This window comes from Anoplopoma fimbria, chromosome 17 (genome assembly GCF_027596085.1).
Source record: "Anoplopoma fimbria isolate UVic2021 breed Golden Eagle Sablefish chromosome 17, Afim_UVic_2022, whole genome shotgun sequence".
Taxonomy (NCBI): domain Eukaryota; kingdom Metazoa; phylum Chordata; class Actinopteri; order Perciformes; family Anoplopomatidae; genus Anoplopoma; species Anoplopoma fimbria.
Genome location: NC_072465.1, coordinates 27804381 through 27824380, shown reverse-complemented (window position 1 = coordinate 27824380; position 20000 = coordinate 27804381). Strand labels below are relative to the sequence as shown.

The 20000-nt window shown below is 38.3% G+C and overlaps 3 protein-coding genes across 3 annotated transcripts in view; 2 read left to right on the top strand and 1 right to left on the bottom strand.

Moving 5' to 3' along the window:
- The window catches only part of pcif1 (phosphorylated CTD interacting factor 1), a 14598-nt gene extending 3148 nt beyond the window's left edge, over window positions 1-11450 (top strand). The window contains 16 exon segments of the mRNA XM_054616334.1: window positions 1513-1671; window positions 2117-2241; window positions 2419-2544; window positions 2679-2774; window positions 2777-2820; window positions 2913-3067; window positions 3996-4143; window positions 4246-4329; window positions 4846-4945; window positions 5294-5448; window positions 5728-5908; window positions 6655-6741; window positions 6850-7034; window positions 7215-7308; window positions 7470-7645; window positions 7762-11450. Of these exon segments, the coding sequence (XP_054472309.1) occupies window positions 1545-1671; window positions 2117-2241; window positions 2419-2544; window positions 2679-2774; window positions 2777-2820; window positions 2913-3067; window positions 3996-4143; window positions 4246-4329; window positions 4846-4945; window positions 5294-5448; window positions 5728-5908; window positions 6655-6741; window positions 6850-7034; window positions 7215-7308; window positions 7470-7645; window positions 7762-8131 (2253 nt within the window). The 5' untranslated portion in view covers window positions 1513-1544 and the 3' untranslated portion in view covers window positions 8132-11450.
- A 1759-nt stretch (window positions 11451-13209) lies between these two features.
- On the top strand, window positions 13210-19150 carry LOC129105356 (deoxynucleotidyltransferase terminal-interacting protein 1). Its single transcript, XM_054616332.1, has 13 exons — window positions 13210-13557; window positions 15626-15696; window positions 16314-16410; window positions 16642-16740; window positions 16961-17020; window positions 17101-17157; window positions 17716-17777; window positions 17868-17910; window positions 18171-18229; window positions 18390-18450; window positions 18577-18648; window positions 18770-18825; window positions 18928-19150. Exons 1-13 carry the CDS (start codon window positions 13483-13485, stop codon window positions 19034-19036), a joined length of 921 nt encoding a protein of 306 aa, XP_054472307.1. The 5' UTR covers window positions 13210-13482; the 3' UTR covers window positions 19037-19150.
- Window positions 19145-20000, bottom strand: part of polr2j (RNA polymerase II subunit J) — a 2049-nt gene continuing 1193 nt past the window's right edge. The window contains exons 2-3 of the mRNA XM_054616333.1: window positions 19891-19999; window positions 19145-19323 (exon numbers count right to left, since the gene is read on the bottom strand). Coding sequence (XP_054472308.1) covers window positions 19222-19323; window positions 19891-19999 — 211 coding nt within the window. The 3' untranslated portion in view covers window positions 19145-19221. The remainder of the gene's footprint in view (window positions 19324-19890; window position 20000) is intronic.

Below are 20000 nucleotides of genomic sequence, written 5' to 3'. Positions count from 1 at the left end.
TCATGATGTGTTCACATGATCACAAGTGTTTGATGAAGATGTTTAACATAAATATAACATATTAATAGATATTATGAGCTGTTTAACACTAGCTCTAAGCAGATTATAATACATAAATACAATTACAAATGGCAAGATTTGTTTTTGATGTGTAAAAATACAATCTTTTATTTCCTTAAAGTTTGAATTGCGTGTTTTTATGAAGAAATAAATCCATATAAATGACTCAAACAAAGTAAAAAGATAACATCATTTTTTTATGGTTTACTGACTTCAGAGCGTTGAAATGATTTTTTTGGGTGGTGGCAAAAAATAAATAGTTTGGGGTCTTGTAGACCAGCTGCTATAGTCAAATAACAATATGGATAATCAATGATCAGTTATTAGTATCGGCGGCAAAAAAGCCTGATCTCTAAAAGTTATATTTTCTTGCTTTATTCTGTGCTGATCACATCTGTGAATCTGATTAATGATCTGCTGAACCGCTAACGTTTCCACTCTTCTAACAATCAGCAGCTCTTTTATGGTTGAAATAAATTCTTGTTCCAATAAGTAAGATGTGAAAATATGCCGGCCTTGTTGGCGGCTCTCAACCCTTCTTCAGAGTCAGACCGCTAAACTAGAAAAATACACAATGACAAGAATCCCCCCGCTGGTCTTGGTTGTCTTTTCCAGTTGAACCCTAAAGCGTCCCGAAGAATGTCTCCAGCTCACTTTCATACAGTTTGATGTTTATGTTTATTTTTTTTTTTTATTTTTATTGGCGACTGCACTCGCTGACATTCATTACAGCAGAATGACTGGTTTTCTTTTGGCGTTGGAGGACAAGTCGGTGTTTGTGCTCAGATTCTGGAGGGTCTCCATCGGCCAAATCCTCCTCTCTGCACCTACTGCAATCATTTAAAAAGCAAAAGCAGCTTGTGATTTAGCGTAACTTAAAGGAGTTAAAACCATAGACTGTAAGAAGTGGACGTAGTCGTTGTGACATCACCTATTGGTTTGTGGACTGATGGTTAGAAGCCTTGAGTTCGGCGATTTTCCCTGTCACCATCTTGGATTAAGGCCGTCACATGTTGTTGTTTTTTGCAACCAATGAACAGAAGTTACCATATTACGAATGCGGAGGATTGATGTAGAGACGCCGTTTACGTCTCTGGTAGAGACCAGTCAATCGGTGTGTAGCCCGCCCTAAAGCATCCCCTGCTTTATGGTCTGTTTGACTCTAAATGGAGCATCATTTACTAAATGAACATCATGCTGTATTGAAGAAGACTTGAAACTAGAGATTGAGACCATAAACTCATGTTTACAATGTTTACTGAGGGAATAAATCAAGAGAGAAGTAGAGTCATTTTCTCATAGACGTCTATACAACCAGAGGAGTCGCCCCCTGATGGTCAGTAGATAGAATGCAAGTTTTAAGAAACTTGAATTATTGTTTAGTACATTATAAATCCAACATATGACGGGTGTTTCATTTTGAAAGTTATTAAAGTGTGTCTTCTTCTCCAGGCAGGTCGATGTCATTCTGACGAGCAGCTGAGATGTCCAATGACAGCCAGGGATCGGTGAAAGGGGAGGCGGCCATCATGCCGTCTCCCTCTGGCCCCGCCTCCTCCCAGGGACCGCCTCTTTCTCCGTCCACCACCTCCAAACCACCTGAGCTTCCAGGTACACTTGTCTGTCTCTCTACCTGTCTGTCTGAGCTCTGAGGTACAACGGTCTGTCTCTTTACCTGCCCGCCTGAGCTCCCAGGTATACCTGTCTGTCCTTTTAATCTGTCTGTCTGAGCTCCCAGGTACACCTGTCTGTCTCTCTGACCTGTCTGTCTGACTGATGAACTGGTCCAGTCTAGATGGTCTTTGTGCTGGTCTTTCTCTCTCTGACCTGTCTCTCTTTCTCTCTCTGACCTGTCTCTGTCTCTGACCTGTCTATCTGACTGATGTACTGGTCCAGTCTAGATGGTCTTTGTGCTGGTCTGTCTCTCTCTGACCTGTCTCTCTGTCTCTGACCTGTCTATCTGACTGATGAACTGGTCCAGTCTAGATGGTCTTTGTGCTGGTCTGTCTCTCTCTGACCTGTCTCTCGGTCTCTCTCTGACCTGTCTGTCTGACAGATGAACTGGTCCAGGCTGGATGGTCTAAGTGCTGGTCTCGGAGGGAGAACCGACCGTATTACTTCAACAGATTCACCAATCAGAGCCTGTGGGAGGTCCCAGTGCTCGGTCAGCATGATGTCATCGTGAGTGATGTCACGGTTTCCTTTTAGTGTGTGAGGTGAAAGGACAGGTGCATGGTGGTGTTTTAACAACAACAACAGGAAGTTAGTTATTGTAGTTTGTCAGATGGTGGTGCATGTTTTTTTTTAAGGTTTCTTTGGTGTCATACTTATCCAGTGATACTTGTCACTTGTCTGCAGTCTGATCCGTTAGGCCTGAATGCTGCTCCAGCAGAGGGCGGTGATAGTAACCTAGGTAACGGTCAGAGGAAGAGGAGCAGCTCTGAAGAGCAGGGGGCGGGGCCTAACAGCATCAAAAGAGTCAAGGTAATTTAAAATAAACAAACTGTCTTGGATCAGTTTACGACTGTTAAACGAGTGACCGGTGTGCAGTGGATAGTGGGAAACTGAGTCCTGTGATTTACTTAAATCTGTTTTACGTAACATTGTGTTGTTTCCAGGTGGAGCCAACGACCCCCATCTCTCCCAGCACCCCTGGGGTCAAACCCTGGAACTCCGCCCCGAGGACAAACCGGCCCTACCAGCCCTACCGGCCACACCCACAACACCAAGCCCTGCCCCCGCAGTGTACAGGCCAGCTGTGTGAGTGCTGAGGCCACGCCCCCCTCTTTAGCATCCTTAGCTTCTCTGTTGATAGCATTTGGGAGTTGAATTAATTATTGTTGTTGTTTCAGTATCTACTGGGATCTGGACATCCAGACCAACGCGGTGATCAGAGAGCACCCCCTCCAACCACCTGCTGCCCCCCACCCTGAGATCGAGCTGCAGAGAGCTCAGCTGGTCACTAAACTTCGACAACACTACCACGAACTGTGTCACCAGAGAGAAGGTACTTGAATCACTGCTGATTTAAAAAAAAAAACAGCCTCATGTTCGGTCTCTGGAAGTCGTCCAGAATTAATTTACAATAGTCACGTGTGTTTCTGAAAATGGGAGCCGAAAAACTTCCCCTATAAACTGCTGCACAAATATAAATGAATGGACAAAGAATGGAGGAGTCGATATTAATCATTGGGTCTATTTCTTCTATAAAGCATTATTTATTTATTTATTTATTTGTTCTTATCTATTCTTTATTTAAAGGCAACATGTCAGCATATTCCTCTCTTTCGCTTAGAGACTCTCATAAATCTTTTTAATACACTTTTTACGCAGCACTTTTTTGCTCCAGCATTTTTGACACTCGAACCAAACAAAGCTGACTCTGTGACTCTCTTCGTCTGCTTAATGGCGGAACAATTCTGTCCCTCCGTTTGGACCTTTTTTAATACAGAACAGCAAGTCGGAATAAAAGCGCAACAGTTCTGCCTTGAACAGGCTGTGTGAAAGGGGGTGTAGAGACTCATTTCACATATCTGGAGAAGCCGTTTAAGCTGCGTGTAAATAATTAGTCTCGCATGGTTTGAGTCATCAGACCGCCTCTTCTGATTGGCCTTTTTCTTTAGAGACAGATCAAATTATTTGGAACAATTATTGGCAAACAATCGGAGCAAGTTGTTCTTGACTCACGTTGACAGTTGGATTATACTCGAGGGCCTTTTGTAACGGCTCATTTCTAATTAAAAAAATTTCACAGGACCACGTTCCCCCGAAAAATACGAAACAAAATGCACATTACATGACAAAAACTGAGAGAAAAATAAACTTGCCCAGCCTATTGGTTTAGAAAGCTGCTCTTTTCCTTTTTTTTACCTTCTGAAAAGTCTCTGTACTGCATGTAAACAAGTTGTAAGTATTTTTGTCTGTCTGTGGTTCAGGTATTGATCCGCCCCGGGAGTCGTTCAACCGCTGGCTACTGGAGAGGAAAGTGATCGACAAAGGTCACGACCCTTTGCTGCCGAGTGAATGCGACCCCGTCATCTCCCCGTCCATGTTCAGAGAGATCATGAACGACATTCCCATCAGGTACCTGTTTGTTAGCTCAAAACAGTCTGTTATAAAATGTTTCATCTTACCTGTTTTGATTATTCTTATATTGATGGTGTTTAATTATTTGTGTGTCTTAAGGTTGGCACGTATCAAGTACAAAGAGGAGGCCCGGAAGCTGCTGTTTAAATACGCTGAAGCTGCCAAGAAGATGATTGACTCCAGGTGGGTCACAACTGTGCAATCAGAGCTTTATCCTGCTGATGACCTCACCAGGGGAGCTTTTACCTTTGACCTTTTATAAAGGAGATCTATAGAACCCTTTCCTGTTAGTAGACATGGGGAAAGAAAGGGTTGGCGCAACTCTTTCACGACAATGCTGTGGCTCTCACTCACTAAAAGGCACGCAAGCCCGGACTGGTTTTATAAACAAAGTACATAGCGACCCCCCAAGTAGTTGTTGGATGGTATAATAACCTTTTTAACCTTTGCCTGTGCAATAATAGTTAAAATAGTTTTTTCTGTCTGTAAATATAATATTTCAGTTATTGTTGATTTTCTACTGTTTTTTTATTGCTTATTTATAATACTTGTTTTTATTTTTTTTTCATTTTTTATTTTTATCTTGTCTTTCTTCCACTATGTCTCTTGTGTGCACTTTACTCTAAGCCTGCAAATTTCCCCGCTGCGGGACTAATAAAGGATTATCTTATCTTATCTTATCTTATCTGACCTGTGCAGGAATGCGAGTCCAGAGAGCAGGAAGGTGGTGAAGTGGAACGCTGAAGACACTATGAGCTGGCTGCGCCGAGATCACTCCGCCAGCAAGGAGGACTACATGGTAACCTCTGATTTTTACTGTATGCATTCTTCTCAAGATGTCTAGTCTCAGACTGTTTCATGACGAGAATCGTGTTTGAGCACAAGGTGGACATGAATTTCCAAACGGGCAGCAACGTCTGGTTCTGCCGAGTGAAACCAATGCGGAAGTGTCTTAAAACTTGAATTCTCTCTAATGACTCCTCTGGTTGTATAGAAGTCTATGAGAGAATGACTCTACTTCTCTCTTGATTTATTACCTCAGTAAACATGTAGCAAGGCTGAAAGGATACTACTCTAGTAGCGACCCGTCAATCACAAGTTCACTTTGCCATGATGTAATGTCGTTTGTGTGTGTTTGTGTGTGTAGGACCGTCTGGAGCACCTGAGACAACAGTGTGGTCCTCACCTCACCGCCGTCGCCAAAGACTCTGTGGAGGGAATCTGCACCAAGATCTACCAGCTGTCTGCAGAGTACAGCCGGCGGATGAGACAGACACACCTGAGTATGCTGCAGGACCCCCACAGGTACTCACACACACACACACACACACACACACACACACACACACACACACACACACACACACACACACACACACACACACACCTGAGGCTACAACCACACTACTACATATTTCGTTTTGAAACTTTTCCAACGTTTATGTCTAGCCTCTATGCAACTTGAGCGCTTTAGAAACGCTAAAACGAAGCTGTTTGAAAATTCTGCCGACGCTGTTTTTAGTTTGAAAACTCGGGTGTCACACAGTGTCCTTGGTCTTATTCGTGTGTGTGTGTGTTGTGTGTGTGTTCAGAGGCGAGTGCGTCCCCCCAGCAGTCCCGGTTGGTCTACTGTTACCCGGTGCGTCTGGTGCTCCCGTCGCCGCCCCTCCCTCGAGTCGAGCTGCACTTCGAGAACGACGTGGCCTGTCTACGCTTCAGAGGAGAGATGGTCAAAGTCAACAGAGGTCACTTCAGCAAACTGGTCAGTGCTACTGATATGTTACCACGACAACAGGAAGCGCAGTTTGTTGCTGCTAGACAGTCTTTTATGGGAAAACTTCTCAAGGAAGCTTTGAGTTTGATTGACAGAAGTAATTTTAAGAAAAGGGTCAAGTAGAGTAGAGACTTGAGTTCACAGAGTGTTGAGTCTGCTAGATGCAAGCAGGTAAACTTAGACGAAGTGTAAAGGATGTGTTTATGACTTTAACTTAATATAATGAAATATAAAACAGTTATAACACTGCTAAGTATTCAACAAGTTACAATAGTTATATTGAGGTTTTAGCAGTGAGAAGCACAGAAGCTAAAGCCCACCAGAGGAGGGCGACATTGTTTTAGTTAAAAGTAAATTTGTCTCAGTTTATGTCGGTGTGTTTGTCTGAGTTTCCATCTGACTCCATTCAATTCAAAATGCTTCATTTGCATGAATGTAACACGTAAAACGTCAAGTAATAATGTGATTAAACAGAGAAAGAACAAGGTATCATTCATAAAATATACATAAATATACGTGTGCTTAATGTAAATGTGTTGTGATCCACTGTTTGTGTGTCTGTCCTTTATGGGGGGAAGTTGATTCCTCTTTCACAAGCTGAGCATATTTTCCTACGAACACGAATATCGCTCCACTAGTCTGCACATCTGCAAGAGGACTGTCTTCCTGTCTGTCTGATTCTCTGCCTGTCTGACTGACTGTCTGTCTGTCTGTCTGTTTGTCTCTGTCTCCAGGAGTTGTTGTACAGGTACAGCTGTATAGACGATCCTCGCTTTGATAAGTTCCTGTCCAGAGTCTGGTGCCTCCTCAAGAGATACCAGGTCAGCTGACTCTCTGTTAACCAATCAGGGTTGCCATGGTGATAGCATGTGTTTGGCAACGACTCTGGTAAATTGGTGAGTTAACGATGTGTGTGTGTGTTTGTCCAGGTGATGTTTGGCAGCGGCGCTAACGAGGGGACGGGTCTGCAGGGGGCGCTGCCAGTGTCGGTGTTCGAGGCGTTGATCCGACAGTTTGGCGTTTCCTTCGAGTGTTTCGCCTCGCCGCTCAACTGCTACTTCAAACAGTTCAGCTCCGCCTTCCCCGACACCGACGGCTTCTTCGGATCCCGAGGGTGAGTCGGGTGTTAAACCCTTTACACTCTGTCTGTACCTGTGCACAGACTAGTACAGATTATTAAAGTTAGTATGTATGTGTCATATGTTGATGGTATGAGTATCATAGTATTTAATATCACAGGTATGTTTATGTAGTATTACAGTATTTTTAACCCAGTGTGTTTGTGTGTTTTCAGGCCGTTCCTGTCTTTCTGTCCAGTCAGCGGCTCGTTTGAAGCCAACCCTCCGTTCTGTGAAGAGCTGATGGACGCCATGGTGACACACTTTGAGGTCCGTCCAACAGTTTATATACTAGTTTATACCATACTGGTCTGTCCTGGCTCCACAGGGTCTTGAACCGGGCTCAACAGGGGTCTTGAACCAGTCTGTACTGGTCTATACTGGTCTTATAGATGTAGGTCAACATATTGCGCTCTGTCTCTGTCTTCCAGGAGCTTTTGGAAAAGTCCTCTGAGCCTCTGTCCTTCATTGTCTTCGTCCCTGAGTGGCGTGACCCCGTGACCCCGGCTCTGACCCGCATGGAGGCAAGTCGATTCCTCCGTCACCAGCTGAACGTCCCGGCCTTCGAACACGAGTATCGCTCGGGGAGCCAGCACATCTGCAAGAGGTACTATTACTGTCATACTGCACTACTAATGTTCTACACAGTAATACCCAAATGTGTCTCTGCAGGTGTTAGATGTACTACTCCATATAAACTTGTGTATCTGTGTGTACTTCCAGAGATGAGATGTACTACCGGGCGGTACACGGCACTGCAGTGATCTTCCTTCAGAACGACGCTGGTTTTGCGAAGTGGGCGCCGACTCCGGAGCGTCTGGCCGAGCTGTTGGCAGCGTACCGCCCATCCCCCTCTCGCCCCGCCTCCCTGTCCTCTCCTGGCCCCGCCCCCATTACTCCCGGAGACAAAGACTCCGCCCCCAAGGCGGCTGATAGGACGCAGAGCGGGGTGATGTCGCCTGGTGGCCAGGACGATAACAACAACAACAGCAGCAACACCAACAGCAGCAACAGCAGCAACACCACCCCCCATCCCCACTACCACCACCACCACCGTCACCGTCACCAACAACAACAACAACAACAACAGTAGTAGTAGTAGTACTAGTAGTAGCAGCAGTAGCAGCACCAGTCCTCCAGAAAAGATGGCCGCCGTGTAAAGGGGGCGGTGCTTGTACTGCGACCACGCCCCTTCACCTGTGTAAAGTTTCTCTGTTTTTGATCGTCTTCATGTCTCTTCAGATTGTCCCTCACCAGCACCTGTAGCATCTGTCCACATACCCAAAATGCAGTTCTGGACTTTCACATCCCATCCCCCCCACCCCTCCACGTTTCCTCCCATCAGCTCTTCTGATTGGTCGGAGCTCTGACATTAAAGCTTCTGGAGCTTTTGACTCACCTGCAGCTGATTCACCTCCAGGTGTGGCTGCTCCCGTTGCTCAGCAACAAGCAGCCAGTTAGAAGATGTAGTCGAGCTCCAGCAATAAAAACCTTTTTTCACTCACCTGTGATGTCGTCTGTGATGTCACTGGAAGACTTCTGATTGGTCCCCAACACCGAACAGGGCTCGGTGATTGGTTGACAAGGCAGCTATCGTTTCTATGAGACTCGTCTTTCCTTATTGAGTTGGAAAGAATCTTCAGGCCCCGCCTCCTCTGGGCGGCCTGGCCAGTCGGTGCACGTCCTTCAGAGCATGAACCCTCCCAGTGTGCAGTGCATTGTGGGAAACTCGTTGGGCAGGAGTAGGCGGAGCGTTCGCAGTAAGTTTATATTTACTTGTTGAAGGAGGCGGAGTCAGAACTAGGACTAAGACTGGTCAGCAATGACAGACGACTCTTTTTTGTTTTTGTTTTTTGGCCAGAGACGTGACAGATGTTGGACCAGGTGTGTTTGTTACCAGGTGGAGATGATCCTCCATTTTATATAGAGTTGTGAAGTGTGAGAAGTTAATTCAGGGTTCCTGTCATGTTTTCATAGACAGAACCCTGTTTAACACATAAAGCAGCAACACGTTTTTTTTTCCTCCTTGTATCAATACTTTCTCAAAATATTTTTCTTGCCATGTCAATTTTTTAGGAAATATATTCTGACCTTTTCTGTTAAATGTCTCTTTTTGTTTCAGTTTAATACTTAATATTGCAGAACATGAACTTGCAATCTGGTTTGATTTTAGTGTTGAACATGAACGAATGTTTACGGACAGATCTTCAAAAAGAAAGCATTTAATAATTGAAGAATACTCAATGAACCAGCGACTCCTCACACTTTGTAACTCGACACCGCGGATGTATAACAAGAACTGGACCCCGGACCCCAAGATGGCGCCTTTTTCTTAGTCTATTGAGAATTGCTAGCCCTGGGCATACACCAACCAAAACAAAAGCCCAATCTAACCCTCTCTGAAAAACCATCATAGTGCCCACAAGTTTCAGCTCCGCCCACATACTCTACATAGTGATGACGTCACACATTTTAAAATCGCTTTTTTCAGACGGAGGAATGTTTCACAATTACAAATCCTCCATGAATTGTAGTTTGGGGTTTCTTGTAAACAGTTTTTCTACATTTCCCTTTTCTGATTATGGAAAAGGGAAAATGTTTTTGGGGCTGCAGTACCGCTCGTGGCCACTTGGCAAAACGATCTGCCGTATCCAGTTCTTATTACACATCCAGTCTGTTCTCTGATTGGCTGACGAGTCGTCCTAACGGGCGTCTGTCTCCGTTTGACCTCAGTTTCCGCCCCGGCTGTGTAGATAATGTACAGTTAAACTGATATGAAGTCTGTTGATGTTATTTTCCTCATCTGCTGTTAAAATTGATTGAAAAAAAAACAAAAATGTAATTGTTCCTTTTTTTTAAAAATTTGATTTAATTTAACATTTTTTTTTTTTAAAAGAGATGGAGATCTGTTTTTCTGTATTATACAGCTTATGATAGTTTGTTTTAAACTAAACCAAAGTGTTATTAAGAAAATCTATATCTTGTATGTAAAAGTAGACGTGTGTATGCATCAGTAATGCTGAAGTCTAACCAGCAGATTACTCCTCCACGTTATTTTTATAATTCTCAGCTGTTCTCATTGTTTTTTTATTTGTTCTTTAGGTTATTTTTGGGTTCCGTTGTGCATGAAATCTTTTTGGACTCTAAATGATGTTCGTAATCCTGAATGTGTTTTTCAGGCGCAGTTTTTGGGCTGAACGGCGTCGCCGCGTCACAAAATGTTTCTTCAACTTTCTAGTTTTATTCAAAGTTTTCTTTAAAGGAACAATCCAACATTTTGGTATTTTGTGTTTTACTGTTTGGTTGTTGGAAGGTAGATTTGTTTTGTTTTTTATGGCACCAAGCTAGCAGTTTCCCCCTGTTTCTAGTCTTTGTGCTAAGCTAGGCTAATGTTGGACTGTCCCTTTTAATATTTCTGGAAACACTTTGGTGCGAATTGGAGATGTTTTATTGTAGTTAAGATTAATTGTTCTCTCGTAATTACAAATAATTTGACTAGTTTTCTGGTCATTATGACTTCTGCATTTCATAATTTCAAGAAAATCATTTTCTCAATTTTTCTGATTTGTATAAAATAATTACAAATTCTTGTAATTATGAGAAAATGATAATTGTGATAAACTTTAATCACAAGAGAACTGTTTTAATTGCAAGATTTTTATCTCCCCAAAATTTGTCTTTTGTGCTTGAGATCCATTTCTAATAATTACAACATAAAGATCTCTTATTTATTAGATTAATATTAATCACATTATTGAATGAACATATTTTCTTACATTTTTAGCAAAGATTTCATGACAGATTTCTTGTATTTATGGCATTCGTATCTCATAATTACAAAATAAAGATCTTTTATATGAGTTTAAATGTTTTTAATTATAATTACGAGAACTTCCTCATTATGAGATACAGATCTTGTAATTACTATGTGATGACTTAATGTAAAATATTTCAATTTAACTACAAGATTTTTCTCTCACCATCAAAAAATGGAGATGAATTGGTCAAAGTTACACAATGTTTAAGTGTGTTTATGATTTATGAAGTTCTGATGGTTATTTAAAGATTGTTTAAGCTTTAATTAAGAGATACAGCCTCGCGATCATAAGCTTATGAAACAGAAGTCACAATTACAAGATGACACCTCCAGTAGCTTTGTCTTTGCTGAATACGATGTTTCTTTATAGTCTTGATTGAAACCAGCAAGTTTTGTGTTTCCCATAGATTCAGTGAAACCACTGGTCTGAATATGAAATGACCTTCAGTGTGATGTCACGTGGCGATGCTGCACAGCTGCAAAAACCTCTGCCATGTTTGCGGTCCTCACAGCTGGAGAATGTAAATACAGTCTGTCCTTTTATCCTGCCTGCAAACAAAATGCAGCTTCACTCTACCAGTAAAAACATATCCAACCCAGTAACACACCTGTCCAGCTTGTCTTTCTCACTCTGATCATGTGATATTACAGACTGTTGCACCAGGACACACAGGAGGTGTCCGATCATAGAAGTCAAATGTCAGGTAGCAAATACACTTTGCAAAGAACCAGGTCATATAATTAACACACTCGTGGAATAGTTAAATTACAAAAAGATTCAAACGTTTATTTAATTCTTATGTCGGTGTCAAAATAACTAGTTTATGCCCTTTATCATTAAAATAATAACAGAAAACGTTAAGATTGCAAAATATTATAATATAAGAAAAAATATTTCATTAATTTTATTTTTCCTAATAACTTCCTTATCTTACATTTTTAAGAAAACTATATTTTCTTATATTTGAGATCTGTTTTGAGTGCAGAATAATGGTAATTTTGTAATAAACATTCCATACATAATCTGATAAAGTGGAGAAAACACATTTGATCTGAATCCATTTCCTCCATAACTAATAATTATGAATATAATAATATCTCGTTAAGTTTTGCATTTATTAGTTATGCATCTCATAATTTGCTTAAATTTAACAAATATTCAATTAACTTTATTTCAAAAATCTCATTATTTCAGAAAAAAATTCTTAGTTGAAATGTATATCTCCACATAGGAGCTTGAAGTATGTTTTAATAATAATAAAAAATAAATAAAATCATTAATCATTTTTTTTGATATTTTATATTAAAAACTAATGTTATATTAACTGTTTTATTATATTGTTTTAATGTTATATTAACTATATTTTATTGTTTTAATGTATTTTGTATATTTTATTATATTGTTTTAATGTTATATTTACTATATTTTATTATATTGTTTTATAAACTAATGTTTTATTTACTATATTTTATTATATTGTTTTATTAAAAACTAATGTTTTATTTACTATATTGTATTATATTGTTTTAATGTTATATTTACTATATTTTATTATATTGTTTTATTAAAAACTAATGTTTTATTTACTATATTTTATTATATTGTTTTAATGTTATATTTACTATATTTTATTACATTGTTTTATTAAAAACTAATGTTTTATTAACTATATTTTATTACATTGTTTTAATGTTATATTGACTATATTTTATTACATTGTTTTAATGTTGTATTAACTATATTTTCTTACATTGTTTTAATGTTATATTAACTATATTTTATTACATTGTTTTAATGTTTTATTAACTATATTTTAATATATTATTTTAATGTTATATTTACTATATTTTATTACATTGTTTTAATGTTATATTGACTATATTTTATTACATTATTTTAATGCTTTATTAACTATATTTTATTATATTGTTTTAATGTTATATTAACTATATTTTATTACATTATTTTAATGTTTTATTAACTATATTGTATTACATTGTTTTAATGTTTTATTTACTATATTATTACATTGTTTTAATGTTATATTAACTATATTCTATTATATTGTTTTAATGTTTTATTTACTATATTTTATTACATTGTTTTAATGTTATATTGACTATATTTTATTACATTGTTTTAATGTTTTATTTAATATATTTTATTACATTGTTTTAATGTTATATTAACTATATTTTATTACATTGTTTTAATGTTATAGTGACTATATTTTATTACATTGTTTTAATGTTTTATTGACTATATTATATTACATTGTTTTAATGTTTTATTGACTATATTTGTGCTTTTATTCTGAAGTGGTGAAACGGGGTGACGTCACTGGCAGCGTCACACAGGCGGAAGCATGAAAGTGAAACATTAACGAGTCTGTCGATCATCGATCATCAGATCATCGATTATCAGATTATCAGATTATCAGATTATCAGCAGACGTCTCTCCGCCTCTCGGTGTCTGTCAGCGCCGTGACGTCCGGTAACAAACCGGTTACCGGGACTTTGTGACATCCCCTCCGGAAATAACCTGCTAGCTTTAGCTGCTAGCTTTAGCTGCTTTTAGCTGTTAGCCTAGCCTAGCCGCCGAGCGGAGAACCGGAGCGTCGGTGCGATGGGAGCCCACCGCAGTGAGGGAGGCCGGGACTGGCTGGAGCAGGACGGGCCGGAGCAGACGGAGCAGAGCCCGGTACGAACACAGACAACGACGTAGCAGGCTGCTGCATATAATAATAATAATAATTATTAATAATAATAATTAATAATAATAAACACACATGTGTTTATGTGTTTATTATTATATTATAATAATATTATTATTATATAATAATAATAAAATTAACAAACACACATGTGTTTATTATATTGATTATATATGTATATATATATGTGTGTGTTTATGTGTTTATTATTAATTAATAATAAACACATAAACACGTGTTTATTATGAATTATAATTATTAATAATTATAATATTATAATAATAATAAACACATAAACACACATGTGTTTATTATATTGATTATATATGTATATATATATGTGTTTATGTGTTTATTATAATAAATAATAATTATTATAATAATTAATAATAAACACAAACACACGTGTTTATTATATTGTTTATATATATATATATATGTGTTTATTATATTATTTATATATGTATATATATATATGTTTATTATATTGATTATATATGTATATATGTGTTTATTATATTGTTTATTTATGTATATATGTGTTATATGTGTTTATTATATATGTGTGTTTATGTGTTTATTATATATGTATATATGTGTTTATATATGTGTGTTTATGTGTTTATTATATTATTTATATATATGTTATATGTGTTTATTATTTTATTTATATATGTATATATATGTTTATTATAATATTTATTTATGTATATATATGTGTTTATTATTTTGATTATATATGTATATATATATATGTGTTTATTATATTATTTATAAAAGTATATATGTGTTTATTATATTATTTTTATATATATATGTGTTTATGTGTTTATTATATTATTTATATATGTGTTATATGTGTTTATTATATTGTTGATATATATGTGTTTATGTGTTTATTATATTGTTTATATATATGTGTTTATTATATTGATTATATATGTATATATAAATGTGTTTATGTGTTCATTATATTATTTATATATGTGTTATGTGTGTTTATTATATTATTTATATATGTGTTATATGTGTTTATGTGTTTATTATATTGTTTATTATATTGTTTATATATGTGTTATATATGTGTTTATTATATTATATTATATATGTGTATATATATTTATATATGTTTATGTGTTTATTATATTATTTATATATGTATATATGTGTTTATTATAATATTTATATATGTATTCATATATGTATATATGTATTATATATTTATATATGTGTTTATTATATATTTATATATTTATTATATTATTTATATATGTGTTATATGTGTTTATTATATTATTTATAAAAGTATATATGTGTTATATGTGTTTATTATATTGTTTATTTATATATATATATATATGTTATATTAACTATATATTTATCATGTTTTAATGTTGTATTTACTATATTTTATTATATTGTTTATATTATATATTAACTATATTATATTGTTTTAATTATATTGTTATATTTACTATATTCTATTATATTGTTTTAATGTTATATTTACTATATTTTATTATATTGTTTTATTTTATTAAAAACTAATGTTATATTAACTATATTTTATTATATTGTTTTAATGTTATATTTACTATATTTTATTATATTGTTTTGTTTTATTAAAAACTAATGTTATATTTAATATATTTTATTATATTGTTTTAATGTTATATTTTATTATATTGTTTTATTATATTAAAAACTAATGTTATATTTACTATATTTTATAATATTGTTTTGTTAAAAACTAATGTTATATTTACCGTTATATATTGTATTATTGTATTATCTTAGTTATATTTATGTCTCGTGAGCTTTGGCTTTCAAACATGACTGAGTTAGTGACTCTCAGATGATTTTGTACAGAAATACATTTATTTTTCAATTGACATATAAATATATTTTTCTTTTGAGTATAAACTTCATGTTGAAGATTTTAAAGTGTTTTCTTTTTCCAATATTGTTATTCCAAAATTATTCTCTCCGCTGATGTGATTTTTGTGTCCTTTTTTATTTTTTATTGTTTAATTAATATATCTTTATTCTGTGTAGAAGCCGTGGAACTTGATGATCAAACACAGACAGATACACAGACGAGGACGACGCTCACACACGGCAGTCAGGTCGGTACTGGTTTACTGGTTTGTACTGTGTTGTACTGGTGCAGGTTCATACTGGTGTTTTCCACCCTGACAGCTAATTTAAACATCAGAACTAATTCAGAGTGCTGAATAGAAAGCCAGTACAGAATAGTAAAGAAACTCAGTAGAAAACAGTAAAGAAAAAACAGTAGAGTACAATAAAGAAACAGTTTAAAGCAAAGCAACTCAGGAGAGTAAAGTAAAAAACAAGGAAGAGGACCCAAAAAAAGGGAGGAGAGTACAGTAAAGAAACGCAGTACTACTACATAGAAAGGCATTAGAGTTCAGTAAAAACAACAAGCTGTCACTTTAACAGCTCCCTATGATTTATGTTTATTATTATGTATATATATATTTATTCTATATTTACTATATTTATTATGGGTGATACTAAATACTTTTTATATTATTAGTCATATTATATTACACTGACTGGAGAGAAATAAAGGATCCTTTTTCTAACTGGCTCCAGATTCTTGATTAATTGATAGTCCAAAGTGAAACTGAACACACTGGTTTGTATCAGTTCTTACTGGTTTAACTGGGATTCTGTGTGTTTGTGTGTGTGTGTGTGTGTGTGTGTGTGTGTGTGTGTGCAGCTACACTGATCCTCAGGTGTCCATGGACCTGTTGAGGGCTGTGCTTCAGCCCAGCTTCAACGAGGAAATCATGGCTGTGTTCAGGAAATACCATAAGGTCAGAGGTCACAGTTCAATTCAATTCATTTGTCACAAATCACCAGAGCTTTACATTGTGTACAACATTAGACATTCTCCTTCATTGGACCCTCTCATCAGAAAAGGAAAAACTCCCAGAAATAAAAACCTTTAACAGTGAAAATAAACAGCGTTGGTTTGTAACCATGTGTGAACAGATGTGTGAACAGATGTGTCCGTTTATATTCTCATGTTGTTTTTTTTTTTCCAGTTCTTTGAGAAAGGGGCGGAGAACGTGAAGGAGAACGTTGGAGATGACGTTCAGACCGAACAGCTGATCAGAGAGGCCTGCAGGAACGTTCTGGAACATGTGAGTTCACTTCCTGTCGTCTGACCTGAGACCCTGCTGGTCATGTGACCTCTATGTACTCAGGTTCACAAACAGAATGCAAGCGATAGGCTGAAATTATCTGTCACTCTGACATCACAACAAGGTGTCACATGACTGGCTGCGCGGTTCTGACCTCATGACCTTTGACCTCAGGTGTCTCTGTGTGGTTACCGTGCTTTCTCTCTGATGTCATCCCCAGGCCAAACAGCTGTTTCCAGAGGTGGAGGTGAAGAAGGCGGGGTCAGAGGCTGCAGTGAAGGTAGGAGCCGACCAATGAAAACATTCGGGAACGTGTTTTAAACTGGTCCAGTTCTGATCTGGTTCTTTGTGTCCTGTCAGAGGTCCAAACCTGTTGATGAGGACTACAGTCAGAGAGGAAGTCCCATCCCCAAGAAGGTACCGTCACCTCTGACCTATGACACCTCTATGAGAAAATGACTCTACTTCTCTCTTGATTTATTCCCTCAGTAAACATTGTAAACATGAGTTTATGGTCTCAATCTCTAGTTTCAAGTCTTCTTCAATACAGCATGATGTTCATTTAGTAAATGATGCTCCATTTAGAGTCAAACAGACCATAAAGCAGGGGATGCTTTAGGGCGGGGCTACACACTGATTGACAGGTTGCCTCCGCTACACAAGACATATACGGCGTCTTTATGTCGTTCCTCAACAAACAAACAAATTAATTAAGAGTACATAAAAATTGAATAAGTCTGTTATTAAAGTGTCACGTATATATTTAACGTGAAGAGTTGTGCAGTGATGTGTAAAAGATTGTCCCGGGGTTGTATATTTATGATGTGTTCAAGCTCCATTAAGTAAAAATGAGCATTGGGCAAAGGTAGCTTATGACATTTTCCTGATGTGTTCAAATGTAATCTTGTAAAATTGAGTTCTTGGTGAGAAACTTGAATAAATACAGTTGACTGAAGTTGTCATCGTTGTCTACAGAGAAGGGCCCGTCCAGGCGCGGGGGCGGCCTCCGCCGACCGACCTCACACCTTCTCCACTCAGTGAGTATCAGACGGCAAACAAATGACATCATCATCATCAGTATCCAGGTAGATCACCTGAACACATGACAAACTGTCCCCTTTCCTCAGAGTGAAGCCCAAGTCGGATCCAATCAAGAGAGAAGGACCGAAGGTGAGCAGCAGCTCACACAAACTGACATTCACACGGGTGTGTTGTCATGGAAACAGACCCACGGACCTGTTCCAAACCGCATGAAACTCAGGTGTTTTATACCTGAGTTTCATGCGGATTCATGCACCTGGATATTAAACAGGTTACAGGTGTTCCCCCTCTTCATCCTACAGCAGCCGATCTTCATCATCTAACTAACCATCAGTTCATTCATTCATCAGTTAAGTATTGACCTGCTGAATAATGAGTGTGTGTTTCAGTGGGAGCCAACCAGACTGAACGAAAGCAGCACGTTTGTTCTCGGCTCCAGAGCCAACAAGTGAGTCAACAACATGTAAAAGTGTGAACATCATATTAATATTGTGTCATCATCTTTAAACATTGTGTAAACATAATGACATCGAACATGACAGCAGCATGTCACACTGTCTCTGTCTGGGAACAGTTGAACATCATGTGTTGTTGTGATGTCACTGCAGGGCTCTGGGGATGGGCGGGACCAGAGGACGCATCTACATCAAACACGCTGATCTCTTTAAGGTAAACCATCACAGAAACACTGTCTGCGTGCGTGTGCCTCACTGCAGTTTATAGTTATAGTAGTATGTTGTGTCTTCTATCAGAGAAGTGATAGACTTTTAAGTAACCTGTGTGTTTGTGTGTCAGTATGCAGCAGATACGAAGGATAAGCAGTGGCTGGCAGAGAGACACCACATGAGAGCGACAGGAGGGAAGATGGTGAGCGGACAAATAATTTAATATAAACATAAAGACACTGAACTCTCCTACAGACTACTGCTGCACTTGAACGCCTCACTGCAACATGTATGTGTGTGTGTTTTTGTGTGTGTGTGTTCAGGCCTACCTGCTGATTGAGGAGGACATCCAGGAACTGTATCGCAGTGATGAGTACAAGTGAGTCTGACACCACTCTTCCGTCTCCACGGTAACAGATGTCTCCGTCTGCAGTTACTGTGGTAACAGCTGCTGTGTTTGTTTGTGCGTGCGTGCCTGCAGGGACTGTCCGGACGTCAAGATGGACGAGTTGAAGCCGTTCTCAGTTCCTCTGTGGATGGTGGAGAAGATGCAGCGAGCCATGGAGGCTCAAAGAGACGCTGAACCCTGACCCCCTCCCCCCACACACACACACACCACATGACCCACCCGCAGTGATCACATGTTGTTATTGTTAATGCTGTTTTTTAAAAAACGAAATAAAAACAAACCCTGCAGGTTGTGACATCACGTATTTTATTTACAAAAAGAAACCAATAAACAAACAAAGAAGTGACATCATCAGGGGGCGGGGCATCACTCGATCCCTTCCTGTTTGTCCTTGATGGCGACTCTGAAGCGTTCCTCCAGCAGAGACAGCTCGCTGATGAGATCCGTGATGGCGTTCGTAAAAGCTTCCTGTCAAAATAAAAGACTGATGAGCTGCTGGACCACCAGGACTCATCTGTAGTCAGGTGTGTGTGTGTGTGTGTGTGTGTGTAGTCAGGTGTGTGTGTGACCTGTAGTCAGGTGTGTGTGTCAGGTGTGTGTGTGTGTGTGTGTGTGTGTGGACTGTAGTCAGGTGTGTGTTACCTGTAGTCAGGTGGTGTGTGTGTGTGTGTGTTACCTGTGGACTGTAGTCAGGTGTGTGTGTTACCTGTGGACTGTAGTCAGTGTGTGTGTGTTACCTGTGGACTGTAGTGGGTGTGTGTTACCTGTGGACTGTAGTCAGGTGTGTGTGTTACATGTGGACTGTAGTCAGGTGTGTGTGTGTGGACTGTGTGTGTGTGTGTGTGTTACCTGTGGACTGTAGTCAGGTGTGTGTGTGTTACCTGTGGACTCTAGTTAGGTGTGTGTTACCTGTGGACTGTAGTCAGGTGTGTGTTACCTGTGGACTGTAGTTAGGTGTGTGCGTTACCTGTGGACTGTAGTCAGGTGTGTGTGTGTGTTACCTGTGGACTGTAGTCAGGTGTGTGTGTGTGTTACCTGTGGACTGTAGTCAGGTGTGGTCTGCACTCTGATGACGATCTTGTGTTCGAGAGGATGAGGAACTTTATAACCAGCAAACAGAACCTGCGGATCCTTTAACAGCTGAC

Excerpts from the sequence above, each read along its gene's own strand:
- LOC129105356 (XM_054616332.1), top strand. The coding sequence starts at position 13,483 with ATGGGAGCCCACCGCAGTGAGGGAGGCCGGGACTGGCTGGAGCAGGAC. Across the intron at positions 18,230-18,389 it reads CTCGGCTCCAGAGCCAACAA|GGCTCTGGGGATGGGCGGGA; the intron begins GTGAGTCAACAA and ends ATGTCACTGCAG. Across the intron at positions 18,826-18,927 it reads TATCGCAGTGATGAGTACAA|GGACTGTCCGGACGTCAAGA; the intron begins GTGAGTCTGACA and ends GCGTGCCTGCAG.